The sequence below is a fragment of the Chelonia mydas genome, chromosome 12 (genome assembly GCF_015237465.2).
Source record: "Chelonia mydas isolate rCheMyd1 chromosome 12, rCheMyd1.pri.v2, whole genome shotgun sequence".
Lineage (NCBI taxonomy): Eukaryota > Metazoa > Chordata > Testudines > Cheloniidae > Chelonia > Chelonia mydas.
In genome coordinates this window covers 1,543,565-1,558,958 of record NC_051252.2, presented here as the reverse complement: position 1 = coordinate 1,558,958, position 15,394 = coordinate 1,543,565, and the positions used below count along the sequence as shown (strand labels likewise).

The 15,394-nt window shown below is 43.5% G+C and overlaps 1 protein-coding gene across 1 annotated transcript in view; it reads right to left on the bottom strand.

The window, feature by feature from the left end:
- Window positions 1–15,394, bottom strand: part of GLG1 (golgi glycoprotein 1) — a 187,538-nt gene that overhangs the window by 58,020 nt on the left and 114,124 nt on the right. The window contains exons 5-8 of the mRNA XM_037877969.2: window positions 8,513–8,716; window positions 7,579–7,650; window positions 5,179–5,362; window positions 2,555–2,769 (exon numbers count right to left, since the gene is read on the bottom strand). Of these exons, the coding sequence (XP_037733897.1) occupies window positions 2,555–2,769; window positions 5,179–5,362; window positions 7,579–7,650; window positions 8,513–8,716 (675 nt within the window). The remainder of the gene's footprint in view (window positions 1–2,554; window positions 2,770–5,178; window positions 5,363–7,578; window positions 7,651–8,512; window positions 8,717–15,394) is intronic.

Below are 15,394 nucleotides of genomic sequence, written 5' to 3'. Positions count from 1 at the left end.
CTCAGGAGGTCATCTAGTCCAACCCCCTGCTCAAAGCAGGAACAATCCCCAACTAAATCATCCCAGCCAGGGCTTTGTCAAGCCTGACCTTAAAAATATCTAAGGAAGGAGATTCCACCACCTCCCTAGGTAACGCATTCCAGTGTTTCATCACCCTCCTGGTCAAAAAGTTTTTCCCAATATCCGACCTAAACCTCCCCCACTGCAACTTGAGACCATTACTCCTTGTTCTGTCATCTGCTACCACTGAGAACAGTCTAGAGCCATCCTCTTTGGAACCCCCTTTCAGGTAGCTGAAAGCAGCTATCAAATCCCCCCTCATTCTTCTCTTCTGCAGACTAAACAATCCCAGTTCCCTCAGCATCTCCTCATATCTCATGTATTCCAGTCCCCTAATCATTTTTGTTGCCCTCCATTGGACGTTTTCCAATTTTTCCACATCCTTCTTGTAGTGTGGGGCCCAAAACTAGACAAACTACTCCAGATGAGGCCTCACCAATGTCGAATAGAGGGGAACGATCACGTCCCTCCATCTGCTGACAATGCCCCTACATATACATCCCAAAATGCCATTGGCCTTCTTGGCAACAAGGGCACACTGTTGACTCATATCCAGCTTCTCGTCCACTGTAACCCCAGGTCCTTTTCTGCAGAACTGCTGCCGAGCCATTCGGTCCCTAGTCTGTAGCGGTGCATGGGATTCTTCCGTCCTAAGTGCAGGACTCTGCACTTGTCCTTGCTGAACCTCATCAGATTTCTTTTGGCCCAATCCTCTAATTTGTCTAGGGCCCTCTGTAGCCTATCCCTACCCTCCAGCGTATCTACCTCTCCTCCCACTTTAGTGTCATCTGCAAACTTGCTGAGGGTGCAATCCACACCATCCTCCAGGTCATTTATGAAGATATTGAACAAAACCGGCCCCAGGACTGACCCTTGGGGCACTCATAGAATCATAGAATCATAGAATATCAGGGTTGGAAGGGACCCCAGAAGGTCATCTAGTCCAACCCCCTGCTCAAAGCAGGACCAAGTCCCAGTTAAATCATCCCAGCCAGGGCTTTGTCAAGCCTGACCTTAAAAACCTGTAAGGAAGGAGATTCTACCACCTCCCTAGGTAACGCATTCCAGTGTTTCACCACCCTCTTAGTGAAAAAGTTTTTCCTAATATCCAATCTAAACCTCCCCCATTGCAACTTGATACCGGCTGCCAACTAGACATGAAGCCATTGATCACTACCCGTTGAGCCCGACAATCTAGCCAGCTTTCTATCCACCTTATAGTGCATTCATCCAGCCCATACTTCTTTAACTTGCTGTCAAGAATACTGTGGGAGACCATGTCAAAAGCTTTGCTAAAGTCAAGGAACAACACGTCCACTGCTTTCCCCTCATCCACAGAGTCAGTTATCTCGTCACAGAAGACAATTATATTAGTCAGGCATGACTTGCCCTTGGTGAATCCATGCTGACTGTTCCTGATCACTTTCCTCTCCTCTAAATGCTTCAGAATTGATTCCTTGAGGACCTGCTCCATGATTTTTCCAGGGACTGAGGTGAGGCTTACTGGCCTGTAGTTCCCAGGATCATCCTCCTTCCCTTTTTTAAAGATGGGCACTACATTAGCCTTTTTCCAGTTGTCCGGGACTTCCCCCGATCGCCATGAGTTATGGCTACAGTGACTTCTACACATTGCAGTTAACAGTTTAGCTGTTCACCCAGACTGCCACATCACACTAGAAGTGAAGTCCCTGAACCAGTTGTCATCAACTGTCATTGCCCTCCACAGTGCCACTTCCAGGATCAACCCACACAAACAAGCGGTATAGTCATTAAAATAGAAATTAGGCACAAACTTAAAATTAAGCGGAACTAATAAGTTTGAAAACAGATATTAATGAATTAGTGAGTTCAATTTATAGGGTTACTGTCAGGTCAAATCTGAACCAAACTTATGTTTAGAAAAGAGTTTTTATAAAACTTAAAGACAAAAGCAAAATTGTTATTTTTTCTCATCTTTTGGAGAAGAGTTAATATTCCCTGAAATGCTTGCAACCCAAACTTTGCAGCACTGTAGCGTATCAGAACTTGAAGTGAAAATGACTAGTCTATTTTCATTGTTCAAGCTGGGAGAAATAAAGACTAAAACAGAATAGTGAAAAGTAAAATTGTGAAGAGCTTTTGCGTTTCTGGCAAACAAAAAAGTGGAATATTCTTGTATAAATGGAAGTTTCCTTACACCATGTGTGTAGGAAAGAGCCAGATGATTTCAAAGAACTACAGCATCTGGAGGTCAAGTATGCAGTTGGAATTTTTAAAGCGGAGTTAAAGAAATGCAACACTGTAATTGGATCTTTAAAGCAAAATTTTCAACTGCTGCTGGATACTAAGTCAAGCTTCATGCTACCAGGATGTACAGCTACCACCAGCTTTTATTAGTTCCCTGTATGGCTAGATTGCATCCATTAGAATCCTCACAGCAACGTAATCAATTAGAGTAAGCAGTTCTTCTACAGAGCAACAACACGGAACTGAAGTGACATATGCCTCTCCTTACCGCCTGCTGGCAGTTCAGTCCAATGTTTCCCTTCTCCCCACGTATAACTTTCATCAGGCAATGCAAAGTACGCCCTTTCCGATGCAGCCCTGAGCAGTGGTGTTCAATCTCCCCTCGGCAGCTCAAAATGATTTCCGGGCTCAACGAGAAGTCTTCCATTAGCATGCGCCGGTAATCCAACATTTCACCCTGGCACTCACTGCTCACCTGCCGACCTAGGCCAAGTGAAGGTAGATGTGATTTAGTGTTAATGCTTAGTGGGGTCTTTCTGTAGTGCGAGGAAGGGTATTGTAATTGAGTATTTCACACACTGAAGGAGTAGAGACAATACTGGCATTCTGTACAGCAGTGAGACAATATAGATAGTTACTGAACACCACCCGATAAACCAGTGAACAAACAATTACGACCGATAGTCACTGTTAATACTTCAAATCAATATTAACATAACTGCTGGGAACAGGAAGTTCTTTAAATAGAATATTCTATTATATTCGGAAAAAATTTACAGGGACATTCCAGTTTGAGCATGTACGATTCAAGAGCAGCTTTTGTACCATAAGCAGAAGCCCTCAATGGATTTCTAGCCTTGAACTACAAGATTATCATCTATTCTTAGCACATTCAAGCTATCAGTTTCACTGCAGAGATCGAAGCCACTTGCAGTAAATTAAGTGACTTTTAGGTAATTGGAAAATATTATTCTGGCCAAATGATGGGTTAAAAGTGCCATTTAGGGGGAGAAAGGTTTCATGGGAGACAGAGTCTCGTACTCAGAGGGCCATGAAGTTCAGGCACATTACAGAAATGACATGCTGGATTTCTAGCAAATGGACAATAGTTAAACAGAAATTCAGATTTAAAGAGTTTAAGATATGTTAGAAACCTTTCTAGAATTCCCTTATGCAGTTTGACTCCAAAACCTGAAACTGGAAATCTCTCAACTCCAATTTTTGCCAATTCCCAAGTCATGCTTAAATTATACGGCTGGGTGTGTGAAGCAATGTTCCTTCTGAGCTAGAATGTGTGCACCTCTGGACTAGATAGTGCATAACATGTTCCATGGGCAAAGAGGAAATTAAACACACCACAGCAACTACCTGCAGGGTTGAGGAATTCAGGGAAGCAACCAGTCCACACCTGTCCTATAAAGAAAACGCTACAGTAGGCAGTAAGTAGAACATTTTTTACACAATCCAAATGTAATTACTCATTCAAGGCCATAAATGCGAAGACTCTGATAAAGGCTGCCATGGCACTTTGGCCATCATTGCGCCAGAGGCGTTACAGCATGCAGTCCTACTACAGACCACTGCAGAGTGGTTCAAACACCTCCAAGACACAAGTTAAGAATGTGTAACTGTGTGCGCCACTTGTACACAGTATTATAGCGGCTTTGCCAAGTTTATGTAACATGGTCCTGCTTTTTGAGACCCTCTGATAGGCCTATATGTTCTGCAATGCCTGTGGGACAGTTATGGGTTCCAGGGCAGCCTCAGCACTCATTATCTTTGCTTTCTACATTTACAGAACATTAATTAGCATTGTGTATCACTAGGATGCAGTATGCTCTGCTGATATATACATACATGTGTATAGTAAGAAAATTAATTTACTTAAACAACTTAGCTGAGGGAGATGGGCTACTTACAACAGGCAAAAGAGTAAGTGAATAGCTTTGGGTTTCATGTTGTGAGTTGATCATAAATTAAGTTAGCGGTTTATATCATATACTAAGTAACATATATTTCATGTTTACTATATAAGCAAAGAGGAAAACCACTTCGATTAGCTGTGGAGGGAAGGATTTAGTACAGCGGTTTCAGTTCCACAGGAACAATTTAAGTAGACTTAGCCATTTTATTGTCAAGGATTTTAAAGTATATAATAGGAATCACTGAGCACACTTCAGAAACTATTCTCCATTTGATAATCTTCACACTGAGATCACTGCCATGATGTAAGAATTCAAATAAGCAATGGTCTTCCACAAAACATATTAAGAGTTACAGGCCAGATTTTATTTCAAACCTTAGCTACAAAACAATCCACCAGATCTCTAACAGCTTAGGCATATGAAAGTTTTATATCAAGTACTGTTGCATGAGGGACACCCCACTGATGGAAGTATCATCAGTAGGCAGTTCCATTTTTCCTTGATGAGCTGGAGCTTGAAAATAGCAGATTCTGCTTAATGAGCAACCTCTTGGTGTCCAGCAAAAGAAGTTGCTGTTATCTGGAAATTGCCAATAAGTGGAAGGCAGGTTTATAGGCCTATAGCCAGGGAAGGAAGCACTGAATCAGGCTTTCTCTGGCTGCAGCCACGCAAACCTGCCTGCAGTCAGCGCTGAGCATGTCCCATTGCTTCCTTCCCTGGCTGCAGCCCTGCAAACCTGCCTGTGGCCAGGGCCTTTCTTCCAAAAAAAGTTCTTAGTAAGCAACATGCCTGTTGCCACAATCTGAATCCCATTAACATTATAGTCAATGGGATGGATCAGCCCCTGGCAAAATGCTGCAATTAAGCAAAAGCTGTTAATATTGGGATTGCTATTAAGCGGAATCTATTGTAGTTAAGTTTCCAAATAAGCGAGCAAATCACGCTACCCAACTCTAACCCCTCTCACCTCTGTGCACTGCAGACTCTAGACACATCAGCAGGTAGGAAAGCCTGGCTTCCCGGGACCGGGGAAGGTTCTCCACGTTACAGCGGTACTTCTTCAGGTCACTCTTACAGGATTTGGCCAATGAATAACTGACTTTATAGTCTTGAGCAATCAGCTTTTGACGGGTTGTCAGTGCATCCCGACACTGAGGAAGATAAGTGTTAGAACAGTTGAGCTATCAATACAAATATATACCATCATGGGGCCTATTTGTCAGCCCACTCGAACACAGCGTGGCCCTTTAAGGGGTTGAAAGGTCCAACATAAGGACTTAAGGGGGATGTGAAGAGAAAGGAAGTAGTCTCAGGAATGAATGGTGTTTAGAGATAGAGGAAATCCTATCACTCTAACAGGCCTGGGGCCAGGAGCCTTGCAGAGAGGGCAGGGCAAGACGCCCCTCTCCTCCAACCAACTGGCGACAAGCTGCCTCCTCCCTCACAGCAGACAGACACCCAGAGATACCATCAAGGAAAGGCTGAAGCCTGATTAAGGAACAGCGGCCAGTTGAGGCAGAGACTGGCAAAGGCCTCAGAGCTGGTGAAAACACCCCTCAGCTCCAGAAAAGAGAACTAAGGACTCCTGCTTAGGAAGGACCAGGAAATCTGACTAACAGAACCCAGCTCTAGAGAGGAAAGCTGGGGATTCCTGCTTAAGGAAGCCGTGAAAAGAGTAACCCAAAGGAGGAACCCGGAAGGTTTCCAAAGACAGACTCAAGAAAGAAGAGAGTCTCTCCTGCTTATATTTATGGCTCTAGTTAATAAACAAGACCTTTGGAAAAGGGGTGCTCTTTGATTAAAAAGAATTTGTCTGCATTTGTTTATAAGCCAGGTGAAGGGGATGTGAGGCAGGTCTCCACTGCAGCGCCACAGCTGACCAAAAGGGAGCACACAGGGTTGAGCTCCAGGCCACCACAGTCTGTTGCCACCTCAGGCTGCGAGAGTGCAGGTTGTCAGCTCTGAAGCTTGTAAAAGTTCACTGCTGCTTTGGATATATACACATGCCGGGAGGGTATGAAAATGCTTTTCTATTTCTCACCGTGCTGAGCTCATAAGCTCCTACCTGCAGCAGTGCTTATCATGCCACAAAAAGCCACTCCCTCTAAAAAGGCCAAATATACTTAGGAAAAAGTGGCAGCCACCTGGAGTCTAAAATACTCGTGAGAAATGAAGCTTAGCTGGAGCCATTCTTAAAAGCAGGCACTACTCCTATAGTTTTGATTTCGTCTCATTTTAACTGAACTGTTAGATAGTTAAAACATCTGAAGAAAATGCAATGAGTACATTGCCTCGAGGTATCTCATCACAGGCTCATTCACTCCAGCAAGCCCCAAAGCAGGTCTGCCCAGATACCTCTCATCTCCATCCCTTCAGACAACAGATACTTTCATTCTTTTTAGCCCCAATCATTAAGATGCTGCTTTGGGAGTCGAAGGGGTTCCTCTCTTTCAAACATGTATGCCACTAAAGCTATAAGTAAGAACCTCTAGTATGGATGATAAAGATCCTTTCTCCTTGCTTCCCGCACAACTCACATTCACCCCTCATGAGGCTCCTTTACTGCACTATTCTGGATTGAGTGTCCCAAGGATGCTACTTGATGGCAGCAAACTCCACAGCATCCAGACTGAATTACTCCTGTATTGCTTGCATTTATGTTCCTGTGCCATTAAACAAGGTGAAAATATAGATACAGACGGAAAAGGTTTTGGACTCCAGTCTGGCACATCTGTGAGATTAAGTCAATTTGTTACAATTTATATTAAACTCTATAGAGAAATTTAGAAAACTGCAGTTACCACAGACAATGCATCATTTCCACAAATTTGCTAAAAACAGCCCTTGATGAGTAGCCTGGTGACAAAGCGATAGGTTTAATATGCAATCCCTATATCGAGAGATACATCAAAACAATCTGTTTTGGTCTACACACAAAAGCAACACCATTTATCTAGGACTTAAGGGATAAATAGCAACATCACCATTCAATGTTTAAGTAGGAATAGCCACCCAAAGAACAGGAGAGATAGTTTTACTTGTCAAGATCCCTGAATTTCCTGACCTTTGCTTTCCCTGGCTTGGTAGAAGGACTACAGTTGTATATCCTTAGTGCTTTATATACCAAACGTAGCACTCCCATAGCTAAACAAGAGTAACCAATCCATACCATGCTGGAAGCATGAATGTCCCAATTTAAAGGCATCTATTCAAAGTTATTCAAGGACCCATATCTGTCTGGCCAGCTTAATAGTGGGTTACTGTAAATTTAGTAATACTGGGGATAGGGATGAACAAGACAGAGGGTCAGTTAGCTGGATGGATGATCAATGAGTAAAGGATTTGCCCACCTGAAATAGATACCTACCTTTTCACTCATAGATTCTTCAAACTTGTGGTTAAAAAGGCACTTGTAAACCCGGCCTTCCCCAGCCTGAGTCTGTGAAACAGAACAGTAACACTGGTCATTTAGGATAGTTCACAGCTTACCCTCTTGCTAACCAAAATCCAATAGAATTGTGCTATTGTACCAAAGACCTACTTTTAATCTAATTAAGTAGTGTTCATGTACATTATGGGAATAACTCACTAACATTTGTTAAACATAGCACAGAACTGAAGGTGTTTTTTGTAAAGGAAAATATTTCAGCTGAGTTTCCTTACTCTGGCTCCTGGGTTCTGCCATCTTTCGCTGAGAAAATACCTTTTCAATTAATGCAAGAGAACCAGAACAAAGCAATAGGTCTGCTTTCCTGCTGCATCACTCCATGCCACTTCTCCATTAGTAGAGCCTATGATGTTTCTGCTGCCGTTAATTCAACATCATGACAAGAATTGGAGTAATCCAGAGATTCTCCCCTCCTGTCCACTCTAAAACCACACAATGAGATCAAAATGTACTTTTCATAAGAGCTCATAGGAGTTCCCGGTGCCAAAAGTGCTAAACTAAAGGCTTAGAATAGCAAGAAAATCTGCTACTCAAACCACAGAGATAAAGAAAAACTGACAACTTGTTTCCAGCCACTCAAAGGACTGATAAAAATGAGATGCTTAACAGAGATCATATGCTATTGACGGTGGAACAGAGTAGTAACCAAAGGCTGCCTAATATAGTTGATCTCTCGCACAGTTTTCACCATAGAAGATGGACGTATGAAGGCTGACTGACAGGTAGTTCCCAGAATACCTTCGGCTGTTATGCGATCTTGCTCTGGTTCCTCTCTGTCCTTTGGTTCTTTTCAGGCATTGATTTGTGGGATAAGACAGAAGGGATGAAAGGACTAATATTTCCAACTACTCACATTTTCACAGAAGCGTTCCCGGTCATCGCGGCATGCGAAGTACAAGTGTCGGTCCAAGTGGAAGTCATCAGAGGAGAGTTCAGCCACACGAAGAATTGCTTTCTTACACACATCAGAAACCTGAATTCTGGGATCACTCTCCTCTGCCTCCTTTACCAGCCCTTTCTCCAGGCAGGCCACCACCTCTCCTTGTGAGTGCGCATCCTACACAACAAAAAGATTGCATCAAGACCTTTACCAAGAGGATTTGTGGTCCATTATTTACAAGCAGAAGACAAGAACAAATATTTCAAAACACATGGGAATGTGGAAAATGCCTGGTTACTAATTTAATGTATCCAATGTGTAAAAATCCATATTCTGCACCGCAAGCAGCCCATAATGCTGATTTACACATCCCACACTAGGCTTAGCAAGTGGCTAAGAAAGCCCAAGCAATTTTAACCGTTTATAGATACCTACCACCAGAATTAAGTGACGCTCTGTTTATATATAGACTTGAAAATTATGCAGACATGCATTCTGTTCCAGTAGGTCATGGACATTCATACAGTTGGTAGGAGCAACAATTCACAAAGCCTGGAAATAGTTGGCTCCCAAATTCAGATTGAGATGAGAGAGAAGTACCCCACCGTCAGGCTCCAAGCCAGGAGTGGCCAAACAAAACTAAACTGTAAAGTGATCTGCTCTCTATTCACTGTCCCCACCTCTCTTTGTAATCCAACAGCCTTGAGTGGCATGATCCACATACCATATCTGTGACGTTGCACCCCATAATGCTTTATAGAAATATGCTTATGAGTGTAAATATGACATGACTGGATATGTTTTATGCTACATATGCCATGTAACATATCTCTGCAAAGCCTACGAACTACTGGATATATTCATTCTATTTACATGCATGTATCATTTTTGTATTCAAAGTTATGAATATTGGCTATGTACTTGCTTGATTTTAAGTAGTCACAGTGAAGCAGTTGGTCAGCTTCTTGAGAAAAGACTATTCTCAGTAAGTGCCCAATCAAGGAACACTTAAGCTAACAATGAACTTTAAGAGACGCAAATCCACATCTGAGCTTTCCTGGGAATGTGGCATCAGCTGGTAAAGTTCTGAGTCATGGATGGACATGCGACTTGCCCATGAGACTCCAAAACTCCATCTTCAGCTGGATCTTCACAGGAGAGGAGAAGAGGTTTCCACCCACAAAAGAAAGTCTATTTAAGCCCCTAGAAACCTCTCCATTTTGTCTTCAGCTGGCTCAAGAGGTAGCCTCCCCAACCCCAAAGGATACCTGAAAGAAACTGGAACAAAGGACAGTAACTACAGGGATGTGAGTGATTGCTGGACCCAGACTAGAAGGAGGCTAGTCTGTAAAAGAAGCTTATTGGAACAGCTCTGAGGGTGAGATTTTATCTGTAATCACTTTCTTACTTTATTAGGCTTAGCCTTCCGTGTTTTATTTTATTTTGCTTGGTAATTCACTTTGTTCTATCTGTTATTACTTGGAACCACTTAAATCCTATTTTTTGTATTTAATAAAATCACCTTTTACTTATTAATTAATCCAGAGTATGTATTAATACCTGGGGGGCAGGGCAAACAGCTGTGCATCTTTATCAGTGTTATAGAGGGCGAACAATTTATGAGTTTACCCTGTTTAAGCTTTATACAGGAGTTGGGTAACTGAGTGCTGGAGACAGGAGCACTTCTTAAACTGTTTTCAGTTAGGTCTGCGGCTTGTGGGGGATGTGGTTCAGACCTGGGTCTGTGTTTGTAGCAGGCTAGCATGTCCGGCACAACCAGGGAAGGCACTGAAGTCCCAAGCTCAGGGAAAACAGGCTCAGAGGTAGTAGTCCCAAAGGGGGTTTCTGTGATCCAACTCATCACAGTATCATAACAGACTGTTGAAGTGCTGACGGTTCACAGTGGAGTAGCCTCCTTCAATGCTTCTGGGTTTGCTTTAATGTGGTTTAATGAGATTATCACCGTTTAGACACACTGCTTAGAGCAGTTTACCAAAATGGCCAAGTTATCTTTAATCTGACACAGCCTTCTTATCACCATGGCAACAGCAAATAACAGTGTCACATTAAAGGAACATATTTGGGGGAGGGGAGGAATTAGAAAGCTGCTCTGTCAATGCAGCCTTCACTCTGGTCACTGATAATTAGTGATGTTAAGCACTCACAAAGGAGCTTTTAGCAATCTAGGATTCTCAGTGCTAATTCCACCAATGACAGAAAGTCAAAGCATCCAACACTGCACTGAGTCTCATAAGATAACCAACTCCAGGCTAACATCCACTGCCAAGTGGGCTCAACAGAGCCCAAATGTAACTTTGGATCATGAGTAACGATAGCAAGCAACCTGAGGAAGCTCACTGGTTTCCATAGGATGGCACTAGGTGAGTCACTTCTGCCCAGCACCCCTGAAGTAGGCAGTAGAATGTTGATCAGTGAGTTTTTCACAGCCACACAGCTGGGCATGCTTAGAAAATTAAAACAAAAAGGTACCCAAGACTCCTGGGGCCTTCAGAAAGTCTGAGCCCTTAAAATATGAATCCCTCTCTGGTGGAGCTCTGACCAAGACAGCTGGCTGAGAAGAGTTCTATGACCAGAGGACTTTCAACTATCAGCCCCTTTCCTTCAATGTAGGCTGCTTTGGTGTGATAACCACCTACTCTAAGGGAAATTGTCCAGTAGTGCCCTATCTGACCGCTTGGATAAATCAAACGGCTCGTGTGTACTGCACTAACAGGCATTCACGGTGAGCCCTTATCTCCTTCAGTCCCACTCTATATGTCAAGCAAGTGTTACCATAACAGCTATGAGCAGACAGCAGCAGGGGTTGGAACAAAACAGGAATCTTTCAAACAGTAACATTGCTATTTAAAGCCACATAATTCTTCCAATAATCATTCCCTCCTGTTCCGACATTTCTCCCGGCTCAGGAAGCCTCTGATACCTGTATTGTTGGTACTGGCACACTAGGAACACAAGCAGCATTCCAAAGCCGCGAGTTACTTAAACCATCACCAATCCCAGAACTACCAACACTTTTTTTTAAAATGGCCAAAAAGATATTGGGTAAAAAACTGATGGATGTGTCAGCTGAGCTCCAGCCATGAGTCAGCAGCCTTCAGAGGTGCCATTACAGAATACTGCTAGTGTGTGGCATCATGCCAGAATCTTATCCCACACTACTGATTTATCTGTAACCATGCTGGACACATCTTCTCCCTCAAATCCCCGTGGTGATGCACATACAGCCGTTGCAATCGAGCCATTTAGTATTACAAACTTCATAAAATGTGGCTTAAATACATTTGACAACTCCCTGCTCCAGCCTGCCTTCCAAGCTGCAAGCTCTGCTTCAAAGATCCTCTCATTCATCTGCAAGCTTACAGCCTGGGCACCCTCCTTGTTGGGGCATGAGACAACGAAAACTTTTCCTACCTGGGAAGGGTATGGTTTCTAGCCCTAAGGCAAAAGAACTAGAGAGCACTCTATTCAAGATTTCCTCATACCATGGGATTTTCTTTACTTAAAACTTCAGATAAAGACTTCAGTGCACATTAGGTACATGAATGGGATGGAAGCTATTTTATTTGTATGTACACAACCTACTAAAAAACAGTTAACTTACATCTATGTAATAAAATAATATCATGAATACATGATCACATACTAGCTCACAAATGTCCTACAACCTTAGGTAAATATATCTTTCATACTCTGCATTACACTGTATTCCAGTCTTTTAAATTTACCACATATCCAGCACAACAGAACAGTGGAAGTTTGCAGACATACACAGGCCATCTAAGTTTGTAACTAAATTAGCATAATAGTTAACTGTGTGATCTTCTCATAAGTGCATAAGACTGAGCTGCTGTTTGATAAAAAATATAGACCAAGCTTTTCAAAAATTGGTTCTAAAGTTATGCTCCTCTGAATTGCACATTCAGGCACTGAAAGAAGCCTGATTTTCTTAAGTGCCAAGCTCCCGGCTGCTCTGACTTCACATGAAAATCATTAGGAGCTGCAAGAAGCTTGGGAACTTTTGAAAATCAAGCTACTTCTTTCAGTGCCTAAATATGCAATTCAGGAGCTTAACTTTAGCTACCAATTTCTTTAAAATGCTGACTATAGAATATGGTTGCTAAGTCATTAAATCCATACCATAGAGAAGAGTATCTTAATTTATATAGAAATCCAAGTTAACTGCTTCAGTCTGAGAGCGAAAATAGCTTAATATACCAGAAAGAAAAGATTACAAGATTTTCTAATGTTGAATTGTATATACTGCTCTCCAGGAATAGTGCTCATGTAATTATAGTATTAGAAAGAAAATAGACTATGTAGAAGAGTCATTTCTTGACTAGTGTACTTAAATATGCAACCATAATAGTCTTTTAATGCAGTTTGATAGAAGCACACAGAAAGGTGACAAAAAATTATTGGCATGAGTTCAGAATGACTGCATTATTCATTAAGCTCTAGCTGCAGTGCAGAGCCATGTGAATAAATACACCTACACCAGCACTCTGCTTGCTAATGTATCTTTGCCAGAACTATTTCCAAAATTATAAAGGATACACAGCAGCTTCCAGCCATTTAAAAAAATATCAACATGCTAGAAAATATGCCTCTTCTCTCCCACTACCCACAAATTGGGAAAAACAGACAGGTAATTCATTCCCGCATAGACAGATTTATAGTCCAATATCTTGAAATCCTGCCAAGTTAGAAATGGAAACTTTAGATCATTGAAAAAAAGGGGGCTAACCATCTTCCCCAGGGGGAATAGAACATTTCAACCCAGGGAATGCATTGAGACATTTTAAAATATGGCATTTAAGGCAATTTTTAGAAATGTTTTAAAATGTCTTAGTTTTAATTTTCCCCTCTTTTTAAGGCCATCTTGGTTGGACTTGATGCCTAAAACACCTTTTTTCCCCCAGACAGACACAGGATAGTTTTAAAGCTCTAAAGCATTCCTAAAACAGATTTCTATAAAATGTGGCCCATGCAAAATTCAACCTATATGTTCAATTCCTGTTGGTGTTTACTTCTCCCTCTCATTTTCAAAAAACCCCGAAGGAGTGGGGGACATTGGGTGGTACTAAAAAGTAAAATTTTACTTATGCATAAAATTCCTGTTGCTCTAGTTCAAGGGTCAGCAAACTTTTTGGCCTGAGGGCCACATCAGGGTTCCGAAACTGTATGGAGGACCAGAAAGTAAAGATTGTGCCTCCGCAAACAGCCTGGCCCCCACCCCCTATTCGCTCCCTCCCACTTCTTTCCCCCTTAGAATCCCCAACCCATCCAACCCGCCCTGCTCCTTGTCCCCTGACCGCCCCGTCCCGGGACCCCCCCCCCCTACCAATCCCCCCACCTGCTCCTTGACCCCTGACTGCCCCCATCCAACCTCCCCTGCTCCCTGTCCCTTGACTGCCCTGTCGCCTATCCACACCCCGGCCCCCCCCCCGGGACTCCCATGCCTATTCAACCCCTCCTGTTCCCCGTCCCCTGACTGCCCCCTCCCCAGAACCTCCACCCCAACCAACCACCCCCTGCTCCCTGTCCACTGACTGCCCCCCTGGGACTCCCTGCCCCTTATCCAACCCCGCCCCCCCCCCCCCTTACCATGCAGCTCAGAGCACCGGCAGTCGAGCTGCCCAGCCGGAGCCAGCCCCACCTCTGCGCTGCCCAGCAGGAGTTCATAGCCCTGCTGCGGCAGCATGGCGAGCTGAGGCTGCAGGGGATGAGGGGCTGGGGGCAAGCCTCCCTGGCCGGGAGCTGAAGGGCCGGGCAGGACGGTCCCGCGGGCCAGATGTGGCCTGCGGGCTGTAGTTTGCCCACCTCTGCTCTAGTTGCAGAAGAACTGGGGTGAGCTAGGAACAAAGAGGGGACAAAAGGAAACCAAGGAGTGGGGGAAGCAGTGCAGATATTGGGAGAAAACAGATAAAGTAAAGATGGGAAGCTGCACCAATGGGAAAGGGGCAGCAAATACTTGTTCTGAGATAACACAGGGACTAGGTCAGAGGTGGGCAAACTACGGCCCGCGGGACCCTTCTGCCCGGCCCCATAGCTCCTGGCCCGGGAGGCTAGCCCCCAACCCCTCCCAGGGTCGGATAGGAGGCAGGGGCCAGGCCATGCCTGGCTGTTTGTGGGGAGACAGCCTCCCCTAACCAGCCCTCCATACAATTCTGGAAAACTGATGTGGCCCTCAGACCAAAAAGTTTGCCTGCCCCTGGACTAGGTGCTTCCTATTGCTGTCCAGTAACCTCCTCTAGCTAGCTGGAGCAGAAACACCTGCATTGTGCTTGTATAGGAAAGCCAGAAAGTAAAACTGACTGGTATCTTTGTTGTTCAAGCCAAGTGCTGTGCAACTAGTCAATAGCTAGCACAAGAAGCCAGACAGATGACCCGACTGAACCAAAATAACTAATCTACAGAAATCCAATCTTCTCCCAGTGGTTCTACTACAAGTCCCACTTTAGCAGCTTTAAGCAGCCCGTAGTGGAAACCAAAATTAAAAGGATGCTGTCTATTTGAAATCTAGTCAGTTTAAAAGAGTTAAAAGTATCGCTAGAAACTATGGAACTCTTCACTCATGTCTTTTTTTAACTATCATATTTTCCTATTTAGCTTCATTTTTCTCTACTCTGCTGCTCTGTAAAGACCTACACAACAGTGACACTGACTAGGCCCAAAGCTCTTTGAAAAACAGAAAAATGAGGAAGATTACATTCCCCGAATCTCTTACAGTAATCTTAAATGTTACCTGTAACCAAAGCAAGTAAACTACCCTGAGAGAAGTGTGATTTTTTTTTTTAAAATGTCACCTTTAATACCCATGGGAAGAAAACCGTG